This window comes from Nipponia nippon, unplaced genomic scaffold (genome assembly GCF_047370975.1).
Source record: "Nipponia nippon isolate SJK-2023a ecotype South Korea unplaced genomic scaffold, ASM4737097v1 scaffold_5, whole genome shotgun sequence".
NCBI classification, from domain to species: Eukaryota; Metazoa; Chordata; class Aves; order Pelecaniformes; family Threskiornithidae; genus Nipponia; species Nipponia nippon.
The window spans coordinates 77349570-77361870 of record NW_028262369.1 but is presented as its reverse complement, the minus strand read 5'-3'; the positions used below and the strand labels follow the sequence as shown (position 1 = coordinate 77361870).

The 12301-nt window shown below is 44.5% G+C and overlaps 1 protein-coding gene across 4 annotated transcripts in view; it reads right to left on the bottom strand.

Moving 5' to 3' along the window:
* Positions 1-8502, bottom strand: part of LOC104010003 (neurabin-1) — a 43773-nt gene extending 35271 nt beyond the window's left edge. For 2 of the 4 annotated variants that reach the window (XM_087733311.1, XM_087733314.1), the window contains exons 1-2: positions 8123-8242; positions 5748-7595 (exon numbers count right to left, since the gene is read on the bottom strand). In XM_087733311.1, the coding sequence (XP_087589437.1) occupies positions 5748-7358 (1611 nt within the window). In that variant the 5' untranslated portion in view covers positions 7359-7595; positions 8123-8242. Of the gene's footprint in view, positions 1-5747; positions 7596-7947; positions 7970-8122; positions 8243-8406 lie in introns of those variants that run through there. The other 2 variants (XM_087733312.1, XM_087733313.1) reach the window with 2 other exon arrangements.
* Between the last annotated feature and the right edge of the window lie 3799 nt (positions 8503-12301).

Below are 12301 nucleotides of genomic sequence, written 5' to 3'. Positions count from 1 at the left end.
GCCATCAGTGACAGCACAAATCTGCAACTCTGACAGAAGTGCTAGTTTTCCCCAAACCAAGCAGTAATTTAAAAATACCTTTAAAAATATCTCTCTTCCCTGTCAAATCCAGGTGAAACTGCTAGGAAGTTAGAGGTTGGAAGGACTGAAAAGGGAGTGAGGACCAACAGGTGACCTGTCATCCTCACTGTCACCTCACCTGACATCCATAACCTCAGCGTTCTCTTATTTGCCTATAGGTTTATAGCATCACCAAGTACATCAAACAGGGCAGCTAGTATCTCATATAACTGCATTCAGGGAATAATTCCATTAGAAATACATTGAGATATGAATGTAAAGAGTAAAGCTGCTCCAGCAGTAAGCCAGGATATAAAAAGAAATTCTTTGCTTTTTTCTGTTCTGGTTTAGATTTCTGCTCTACAGCCCCATACCCTGGCACAGGACTCTCATCCAAAAACTCTTGAAATGCCAAATCAATCTACCATTGTAAAACTTACATATCCAATATTTCCTAAAAAATCAAAACAGAAGGTGTTAAGATATTAAAAAAAAAAAAAAAAGCCAAAGAAAGTTTGAGTTGAAAATGCTTCTTTCTGGAGAGCTGAACAAAGCTTATGGAATCAAAACATAACAAGGACCAGGAAGGCATCACAAATACTGGATGAAGAACTTTCTAAAACCAGGTAAATCTATACGCAGAATTAAATGCATTTAGGCTTAATAAACATTTAACTGTTATGAAAATTGAAATTTCAGTAACAGTTTAAAGATTATCTTTCCTCAAAAAAAACCCCAAAACAAAACCACAAAATAACAAAATTTTCACACGTGTGTGAAAATATGTACCTTCTTCCTCCAGTTAATATCCGTGTTTTTAACATCTCATGCTTTTAAGTTAGCCAGCAGGAAATGCCATACTCTCAGACGCAGGCAGAATACAACAGGGTTATTTTTTGTGAAAAGTCACTGAAAAGTACCATGGAAAGTTTACATTTGAGATAAAAACATGAGGAAAAGTTGTTATGAAGTTACAAACCTTGTAATGTTGATGCAAGTGACAAACAGAGCTTCAAGACAATTAAAATCTGTGATTTACAACAAACAAATTTTTGCCATTGCAAAATATCCCTAACAAAGCATGACAGAAATATGAAAAAAAAAAGCAAATGACTTCCCACATACAAGTCAATTCTGCTTAAATCTACTCTCAAATCAAATCTCTATTTTCCTAGATCAACCTACATCCATGTCACAAACTTGTTTCTTAATGCCACAGAAGTATTTTGCTGCAGCGTTTGACCAATGGCTGACAAACAATTGACCATTTATGCAGTCATAAATTCTCTAATTACTGAAGAAACTCCAGGGTTTCGGTATCTTCCACCAGTTAAGTGTATTTTGTATCCCTTTCTGTGTATGGCATCATAAGTATAGAAGTTACAGTTAAAAATCAGAGGATGTGTGAAGCTGAAGCACTACTTTGCAACATTTTGTTAAAACAGTGTTCAGGAAACTGCACATTGACCTACAAAACTGTGCATCTCTTAAAAGTGGTAAGCATTTACAGATATGCTGTTATACAGGAAATCTAATTCAAATGTATCTTCATTTACTGCTTAATTAACTTCCACAGTAAGCAGTTCTGTACTGAAAAGATTGAAGAGTATGCCAGCCTGAACAAGATTACTGTTTGTGTCCCAGCTATACATAAAACAGCTCTATTCCAATGTGCAAGACAAATGGCAATATTATGAAGGATTTCCATATTCTCTCAGAAGCAGCTGATACTTGTCTGGTTAGGACAACACACAAGCTATGAAACTGCTTTCAGTTTCCTTATTTAAGAAATACTTTTAAACTTCTGCTCAGCTGTGAAAAATATAGAAGTAAAGCCTTTATGAAGGTTTGTGGTTTTTTTTTTTTGGTTTTTTTTTGTTTTTTTTTTTAAACTGTATTCTTGACTTAACAATCTTAAAAGAAAGTATGATTTACAAAAAGCTAGGAACAGACACTCCCGTGCAACATAAACTGGATAACACTGCTAATTAAGCCAACTTCCGGAAGCAAATAGCAGCTGTACTATCTTTTCAGTTTACCTGAGCTATAGAATTTCTAAGGATCATACATCATTGCAGAAGTTAGTCAGAGTGCTATTAAAGGTTTTGAGGACAAAGTCTGACACAGTCAGAGGTAAAAATATCTCACAAAGTCAATTTGGAAACAGGCATTTGTTTTCACAACAGAAAGTTTCAAAATTACAGATGTCAAACAGCACTCAGTCATTACATTTATGTTAATTAAAGCCTTTCAAGGTAATCACATAATTGAAAGTGATTTACTCTCTACATTACAAAAGCAAAGTGAAATATAAAGGGATGACAGCACAGTTACCTGACATTATTTGCACTGTCTGCAATGCTGATCGTTTACACAGTTTATTCAGAAAACTTCAAGACAAAGACAAATTCAGTTCCCTTGCAAATACCTTGGACAGCTGAGTGTGCTTTACATTCCTTAAAGGCTCCATATGTGGCAACAAGAGACTAAAAATAGCTCACGTACCATAACACAAACCCAGACTGTGAAGTTCTGCTAATAACTGTACAGTATCACTCTCTTCACTACTGTAGGAAAAACAAACAACAGAGACATAATGTTCCTTAAGGTCTGCAGAGATCAAACAGCAGCAGGACTTAGAGTCAGGTGACCCTTGGCAAGGAAGAAATCTTCCCAGACGTCATTTATCACCAGCTTCTACAGAATTGAAGCATTTATTTTTAAAAAGTCTCATCTATGCTTATTTTCACGGGCGCAGGGCAACTCAAAATAATGGGCGTATTTGCGTAATTATGTTCCATGTTTCCTGAAATTATCAGATCAAATTATGTTCTTAAGCCCTGCTACAGATGTCAACAATTATGGATCTCTAGTATGGGTCAGATGCAGTGCTAACAGTGTTAGCTGCCTTATACATCTCCTGGGAGCTCCACAGTCTCCTTCTTTTACTCAAAAGCCTTGCCAATTTTACAACTGACTACAAACTTCGAAACAGAGATATTAATCAAGTTCTCTTTGCTGCTGCAGCATAAATACTGTTTTTAGGGTGCCTGTGTGTAAGTTTTATCTACTACCTACACGTATATCCAACTTCCCTTTACTTGGTATATCAAGTACAATGGTCAAAGCTTCATCGCTGCAGAACCTTGATGATCTGAGAACGTGCTTTTCCTTGCCCAAACACCTTCTGAATGTTTTGAATTCTCCAACTCTATCAGACACCTGCTAAATAGCAACTGCAAAAGACAGAGATGGTTTCTTCATAATCACTAGAGAGGTGCAGAAGGAAAACAGCAGGAACGCCAAGGCCAGCCTGGCCTCTCTCAGGAGTGTCTAAGACGAGGAGGAGCACAGACCTTCTCCTCAAGTGGCTATGGATGTCTGGAATGGCACTTACATTTCAGTCAAACTTATTAGTCTAAGTAAAGCTGAAAAAAGAAGCTGCCAGTATACATTTCTCGCTATGGCACTGCTCTAAGCTATGGTGGGGACCAGAAATAACCTTTTGCTGCCACTCAGGATGTTTTTTTCTCTTCCAATTTAAGATGCACCAAAATCTATGCATAAAAGCCAAACACAAGACATTTCCTTCTATGAGGTAAAAGGGGAATTTTCTAAAAAGTTAATGAGATATTAAAGATACATTACTAAAAAAGATTTTGTGGAAGTGCAAAAAAAAAAGTTGGAATTCTTTATTTTACAGAGCACAAAAGCTGAAAACCATATACCAGGACTCATTCCCACTAAGTATCATAGAAAATATGAAACAAAAAGGCAGACAAGGGTAGAGAAATCATTGCTGAGGCATGAGGAACAGAGGGGAAAAAGCTACTGAAAATGGCACACAGAAAGAGATCCCTATACTCATTATAGGAAAGATACAGTTAAGCTTCACTGAAAAGGGATAAAGGAAGGCAAGTATCACAAGCTTCAATTTTAGGGCCTTAAAAAGAAAGTGCACTGACCATATTGCTATTAAGTACAGTTTATTCTGCCAATCCAAGTGGGGCATTATGGCAAGAACTAGGTTATTTTTAATGGAAAACTGCTAACAGTTGCTACCAACCGTTCATCTCTCGGTTGTGTAATTGATAATCTGGGTACAGGTTGGTTCCTGTGGCTTTCAGAGAAGCAGCTGTAATTGAACAGTGCTAGTTACCAGAAACTGAGTTTTGTCTACATGAGAGCTTCCATCACACTTGGCACAGAGGTTTCTACCAATGCTTTGAACTAACTCTGGCATGGACACAACAGAGAAGGCAGGAAAAGTCTGTTACAGCCACTGCTTCAGTAGGATTCCAGCAATGATCAGTAAAACCCTGCCTACAGCAGGAAGCCAGCAGTCACTCAATGCACACGCATTTACAGTAGACGCTACAGGGCACTTTCCTCAGATACTCGGTGCACAAATGCGAGGGGAAATGGACTGATGCCCCTCCGGCTCTCTCACAGCCCTCACCAGGCTCATTACGCAGTTTTCAATAGTGGCACTTCCCCTGTCAGTGCTCCAGGTCACCACTAAAGCAGCATCAACTACAAGAAAGCCATATAAAGTCAGCCTGTCTATGGAGAGACTATAAAAAACCCACATGCAACAAAACTCATATTGTGCCACACCCAAAACATTTTTTGGGGTACAGCTCTGGCGTGTGTTGAGCAAACTGGGAAATTACAGCTTTCCACTGCAGGAAGTACAGTCAACAGAATTTTTGCATCCCTTTGATCACTAAAAGGGAGTCCTGACTCTGTATGAACAAAGTGTAAAAATTGTTTATTAAAGATGGTATTTTTCATTCATGTAATAGTAGAAGAAAAGTATGCTTGAGAAAGCCTGGACAGTTTTCCATTCCATCCTGGTCCACATCTCCCAATTCTCTTCCCAAACTTTAAGAGGGACTACAATACGATGAGACTATGGGTAAAGACAGTTTGAGCTGTGGAATGACTTATTTTGTGGGTATTTTTGGTGAGGGAAGATCAGACACCTACATCTTTTTCATTTGTTAGCATTGTAACTTACACTACTCCTCATTATCCAGTCTGCCCTGTAACTTCTACTTCCACAACTACCTAACTCCAAAATGCTCACGTTAACACTCCTATGGTATGTTCACCAAGCCAGTATTTAAAAAAAAAAAAAAAAAAAAAAAAAGTTATTATTAGAGAGAATTCTAAAGTCTTAAACAGGAACCAGTCATTTGATATTTTCTCACAGTTAATTCTGAACACAAGTCTGAGGTTGAATCTGGAGGTTTGCTATGAGTTTTTTTGTTGTTTTGTTTCATTTTTTTAAAAGATTTGTACAAAAAGTAAAACTGAAAAAATTCTTCCTAATGCAATGCCTCAATTTTCAACAAATCAAGGCAAGTATTAAAGGTCACATGTTTGCATCTATTCCTAAAAGTTTAGTGTTCCTGAAAATGTCCAGTAAGTAAAATCTCACATTTCACTATGCAGACTCTCTTATGAAGCTGCTGTGATTCAGAAATCACTTGTGCTTAATTTATAACTTCTCTCATTCAGAAAATTTGTAACTTCTCTCTTACTCAGTTTTGAATAAAAGCCATAAGCTTACATGTTTTTAAGGGTTTTTAGAACTTTGAAAAAAAATACAACAAAAATTTATTTCCTGCGTATTTTTGACTGCAAAACAATAAAAAAAATAAAGAACATTCAAGTGTACTTACCTTGATAGGAGCTGTTGAGAACTTGACTTTTCGGTCTGGCTCAGGATCTTCCTCTTCAGAAAGTCCAGGAAACTCCTCATATTCACTGTCATACATATACTCTTCCTCCTCTCCTTCCAAAATTTCCTTGCCTTCAGGCCCTTCGTTTTCTGGCTCTATATCCCTGTCATCATCAAAAGCTGCATTCTCTATTCCAAAAGCACTGAAGTTCTTGCTCTGCTTTTCCACCACTTGCTCCTCTTCTTCAGTGTCCCTTTCCTGCTCTAGAACATCCTGAACTTGTGTAACTGGACCATCTTTCACAGACATCCCATCTCTTTCTTCTTCCCGATTGGTCTTGCTGCCTTCCATAAACTCTTCTTCCACCTCCACGGAGTAGTCGTTCCTCTTTGCGTCCTGTACTTGACGTCGGAGCACCTGATCCTCTTGAACAATGTGATTTTTCTCCAAACCTTTTTCATGCCCTGAGGTTTCATTTTGTGCAACCAGCTCTGCACAAGTTCCCTCCATGGAGGAAACCCGGGAGAGAACACTATCTGATCTCCACTGAGTCTCCTGACCAGGCATACTGCCCGTATCCCACAGGCTTCTCTCAAGTACCAGTTGCTCTCTTTTGTCGTTTCCAAGTGCCTCACTCAGCTCATCTCCGAGGATCACAGGCACTTTGGTGGACACAGCCTTCTCTGGACATCCTTCAGCAACAGTGGATGAACCCAAACTGTGCTGGCCTCTCAAAGGGTCCTGATGTGGAGGACTATCATTTTTGGAAATTTCTTTGGATTCTTCAGTATCGCTGTCACCCAGAAAGCTTTCCAGCCTCCTAGAAATGGGCCCTGCATTCAGGAAGGAGGACTTGGAACCACTATTGGGATGTTGCTGCTTCAACTCCTCATTACCTTGATTTTCAACTTTCTCCAGTGCAACTGGAAGACTTCCTTCTGTATTAAAACTGAAGTGGTCCACCACATTGCTGCAATCAGAAGCTGAACCGTGTCTCCTCTTATCCTCAGTTCTTTCACATTTGCTGGGGGAATATCTGTCCACTGAGCTCCGTTGTTTTATATTTCTCTCAAATAGCTTCCTGGCCTCCGAAAATTTTTCTGCCAGGGCAACTTTGTCCAAGTCTGCCTCATCATTGCTACGGATGACCTTGTCGGCAGCAGAAGGCACAGACAGTGAATCCACAGGACTGCTGCTGGGGCTGGTACTTGTATTAAGAAGATTATTTTTTTGGACAATGAGGAAAGATGGGCTACCTGGAGAAGGTCCATGCTCTGCTGCCATGGTCCGGCTGATTAATTTGGTCTCAGCAGGTGGACTGCTTTCACAAGAGGGTGTGGAAGAAGAGCCTCCCATTTGCAGAAACATATTTTTGATCTTGTGTACTCTATTGCCGTAAGTGGCAGCTCTGCCTCGACTGTGTGGGTCATTTCCCCCTCCATTGGAAGAGGTGCTCAGCTTCTGATGCAAGCCTGTTTTGTTGGAAGCGCTTTCAGGATTGTTTACGCCATCAAAAGAGCATTTGATAGCATGGAAATCGGATTTATAGGCATTTCTGTGTGGAGAAGCACTTCTTAAAGTCCTTTCCCCTTTGCCTTCGGTTTTCATCATTGTCAGAGAGAAAGCTCCCTCGACTCCTGAAGAAGAATGGGAAGGACGGCTTCCAGGCACAAAGCTTCCACTCTCCAACACCAGGCAGAGCAGATCCCACAGAAGATCCGAAAGGCAGCCTTTCTCTCGGCCAGCCTCCCGCCTCGCAGGGAGTATGTGTGGAGAGAAAAATCACAGCGCGTAAATGGCCACACCGGGTATTATCCCCAGCGCGGACCGCGGTATCCGGAGAGCCATCTGCAGAGAGACAGAGAGTTCTCATTAACTCGGGGCCTCTCCGGCGTGTGACACGGATCTGAAAGCCGGGGTGGGAATCGCCGCCCGAGACCTCCCCGCCGGATAAAGCCCATTGTGTCCGCCGGGACGCCCGGACCCAGCTGCTCCCAGCCGCCCGCCCGGGCACCGACCTGACGGCTCCGGCGGGGGATGCGGCGGCGGCAGGCGGCCCCCCGGCCGCTCCCGCCCGCCCGCCCCTCCCTCCCGCCAACGGCCGTCCCGGGCCGGGCCGTGCGGCGGGGGAGGGGGCAGCGCCCGGCCCTTCCTGCCGCCCGGGGGAGGCCGGGCCCGGGCCGGACCCGGCCGCACGCACCGCGGCTCGGCGGGGCGGAGGGGCCCGGGCGGCCCCGCGCTGCCCGGAAGGGGGGAAGCCGCAAGTTTCGGCCCCAAGTTGGGGCTTCCCCAGGGCGCCTCCGCGCCGCGGGGCCTGCGGGGCGCACAGCGGAGCCGCCCCGGCACCCCGCGCCGAACTTTCCGAGCCAGCCTACCTGGGGGCGGGGGTCCCGCCGCCTCCTTCCCCTCAGCGCTCCCGGCCGCCCAGCGGCCGCGCACACCACGCCATCATTATCCGCCGCCGCCGCCGCCAGCCGCCTTCCTCGCCTTCCTCCCCTCCCTTCCCTCCCCTCCCACCACCACCACCACCGCCGCCGCCGCCGCCGCCGCCGCCCCCCGACCCGCCACCGCCTACCGCCGCCGCCCCGCACTCCTCACTCCACCTCCCGCCCGCCCCCGCGGCGGCGCTCCAAACCGCCACCCGCCCGCCGGCTCTCACGCCGCGCGGCGCCCTCCTCCGCGCTGTGTCTCGGGCCCGCCCGCGCGCGCTCCCTCGCCGGCACACAAAGAGAGGGAGCGGCGGGCGCGCCCTTGCTCCTCGCGGCGTGCGGGAAGAGCGGGGCCGGGGGGGCGGGCGGGCGCGCCCGGCGCGAGGGACGCGCCTCCCGCGCCGGGGTATGCCGCGCCATGGCGGGATGCGGGCTTCGGGCGATACGTGTCGGGGAGGCGAGCGGGCACGGGGCCGCCCGCCGCTGCCCGGCCCCGCCGCCGGGGGAACTGCCGCGGCTGCACCTGGGGACGGCGGTGGGCGCTGAGGGAGGGCCACGGGTCCCTGAAGGGACGCGACCGCCGGGGCCGCCGGCGTCGGGGCGGTGCGCGCTATTTCCAAAGCCCGGGCGGCCCCGGCTTCAGCGCAGAGCAGCGTAGTGCCCGGGTGGAGGGAAAGTCGCGGCAGCTGCCACGACCGAGGCTCTGACAGCCGGAAGTAACATTCCTTTTACCCCCCTCCCTTTTAAAAATCTCCGTGTTTTTAGCCCCTCGCGAAGAGGTAAGTATCAAACCCAGGCGAAGGGACGCAGCCGCGGGAGCGGGGGTGCGGGCAGGCAGGGCGGCGGCTGCGGGGGCCCGCCGCACCCGCGCTCACCTGCTGCCCGTTTCCCCCGCGTGGGAGCGGGCAGCGCCGTTTCCCACGCTGCCAGCGAGTTCGTGGGTACTCGTCCGCGTCCGCGCAGGGCGACCGGGCCAGCCCGCCGCGCTCCCTCGCACGTTGCCCGGGCTGGAAGCCGCTGCGCTCCCCGGGACCGAGGAAGCGATGCCCGTCACCGGTAGCCTGAGGCAGCAGTCACTGCAGTTTTGCAAGCAGCGTTGCCGATACCCAGTTCTCTCGTTTGTTAGTTCAAATGAAAGCGCTGCCTTCAGCCTGTTCATCGGTTAAAGACAGAATCTGGATGACTGTCCGGTTTCTAGCGTAGCTACTTCCACAGAGCATATATAAAAATCACACAAAATAATTAGGAGAGTGCTAAAGAGCACTGGTAGCTTCCAATTATTTGGTAACTGTTACCAAATTGTGTAACAATTATTGAGAAGTCTAAATACTTAACTCTCTGAAAAGAATTGCTTCACTGGGTTATTACTCAAATCAATGGGGAAATGTATACATTCTCCCAGACATTCCAATTGACTTTGGCTTAACTGGGACTCACAATGCCCGGAGTGTTTCACAGCTTGATTCAAAATCTATGATACAGTTTCCAATCAGCCTTAATCATGATTTTGCAATAAAAAGAAAATCTGATTATTGTTACACTTTTCTAACATTTCATTTTTCTAATACAAAGCGGCGCCAAAATTGTTGAGACTTTTTTCTGCATTTTCAGACATTGCGGGAACAACGGCATTTCACCAAGAGCTGCCACTAGCAGTCTTAGATACGCTTGGCAACACCATTTTGAATAAAATTTAAAACAGTCTCACTGTAAGAGCAACAAATGTTTCTTATTTTGAGAATACATAGGTCTTATCTGGAACAAGTAGTGGCGATCTTTCTCCCACATCCTCCTGAGACAGTCCTTCGTGTGGTGTTTTTAGGTTGGGTTGAAATCGCAGGACTTAACCACCATCTTTCAATAAGCAGGGCGGGAAGAGAATACTAAGCAAACATTTCTTTCAGAAAGCAAAGGTAAATACAAGGTTGCTCAGCAGTTTGGCACAGTGTGGTGGAGAACTTCCTCGTGCTGCTCGGGGAGCCTGGCAGCACCCAGCAGACCGTTCCAAGAAAACAAAGGCAAAGCTCAGGAAGGACGTAATAACAAAGCCCAAAGCAGCTCTAGAGCGTGCCCAGCAAAGTCAGAGTTCTTTGTATTGGGTGCTGGCTAAAAGAGGCTGGAGCGGGAAGATAGCCTTGCGTTTTGAATTCTCCCATGCTTGAGAAAGCAGGAATCGTAATTACAGATCCTGAAAACAGATTTAATTGCATTATTTCCTTACAATTTCCTATCGTAACTAGGAAAACATATAGGTTATTTTGGCTAGCCGTGCTGCTTAGGAGGGACAATGTTTATCAGGGTCGATTGGTTTCTAGGAGGAAAGACTCTGAATTGCTCTCTAGGTGAACTGATGTGAAAGAAATAATAGAATTGTGTAGAGAAACAATGATTAAAAAGATCAGAAGAATTCAAGATAAAGTCTGGAATTTGAGCAAGAAGTCTGGGAAGGTGACGTAGTTTATGATTTCATCATAGTGAATAACCGCAATAAAACCCGGGAAGAGTATCTTATACATTCAGTCTGTGGTGGTTTCCTTGAAAGATGGTGAAACAACGGTGAGTAAGCAAATGGTTTGCACTGAGTGAGAAGCATCTACGTTTTGTCATCTAAGCTTATTAAAAAAATACGAGTTTCAAGGGGGACCTTGGTGGCTCAAAATCTTCTCGGGGAAAAAGGAAATCAGTGTTGCAGTACACAAATTCATGAATCTCATGAAGACAGACAAAGAAGAAAACGTTTCCAAGCAAAAAATAAAATTGAGGGCACTTCTGCAAACCCAGTTGTTCAAACTGCCACTGAGGTACAGTTTATTTCAGTATTCACTCTGATTACAGAGGCATATATGCGCAAAAGGAATCCATTTCAGTGGTCATCAGAGGGTGATTAAGCATATTCTGAATGCAACAATGTTCCTGTGACTACTCTTGTCTTGGCTTAACTGTTTCAAAATCCCTCTCCTATTGCACACACATGCCTGTACTTATGGTTTGGGGGCAATGTTGACAGAGGAACGACAGACATTCCCTATGAGTACATCAAAAGAGTGTCTAAAACAGAACTGAGCAAGGAAAAAGACTCTCAGGAGGTCTGGATGAGAGTGATATTCTGTTATTGTTGTGAAATTATCCTGTAAAAAAGATCCAATAAATATGTAAACAGATGAGCTTAGATAAACTGTCATTTCTTAAATGGTTTCTATTCTTTCAGCTTGTAAGGACTGCCATCCTTTTAGACTTCAGTTGAATGATTAATGTAGCAAAAATGGGGCATGTATTTAGGGGTCTGGGTAAATTTTTATTGATATTTGTGGATCCAATTGCTTCTGTTGATTCAAGATGAGTATAAGAAACCATTAAGTACACGTTCTGTGCCAAACGAGTTTGAAACTGGTATCATCACCCCATTAACATACTTTAATCAATTCACGAAAATTTTGGTCTTAAGTCTTTTTAGAAACGAAAAAACTTGAGCAAGCAATGTTTTGGATGGCGGCTGGATGGGAAAGCTCTCTCTCTCTCTCCATTGCTGCTTTACTGATCCCTGCAGCTGACTGGGCAGAAGACAGCCGAGAAGGAGTAAGTGCCTCCCAGGGCAAGGAGAGCTCAACAGCTGGTCTAACAGTTCAACATTGTTAAAGCTGCTGATCAACTGAGCTGAAGAAGCCTGCGTGAGACAAAACCATGTCTCCAGCATTCATTGCAAAACTTAATTCTCTGAACTTTTACTCTTTAAAAGTTATCTGCTTTATCCACATTTTAGTTTTGTCATGTAATTTGAAATGCAGTCTCACCAAATTTGTATTTAATCTGTTTAATGTGAGTTACATCAGCAGTTTTAAGTAGAACAAGTCAGTGGGTTTTTTTATACTTCTGCAAAAAAAACATGAATAGAAGGAATAATTAAGCATTCAGAGTTCCACAACTATTTCTGTAGATTTTTAAAGTTGTATTTTAAGAAAATATTTTTCTATCATTTAGGAGTAATTAAAATGTTCTGGAATTATTTCAGTCATACTAAGTATAATTCGAACAGCAATTTTGAATTTGAAATAGAGCACCTTCTATAAGTTTGGTGGGCAATTTTGTGATGTCTGTCATTAGAATTAAGAAAGCAATCTGTAATTT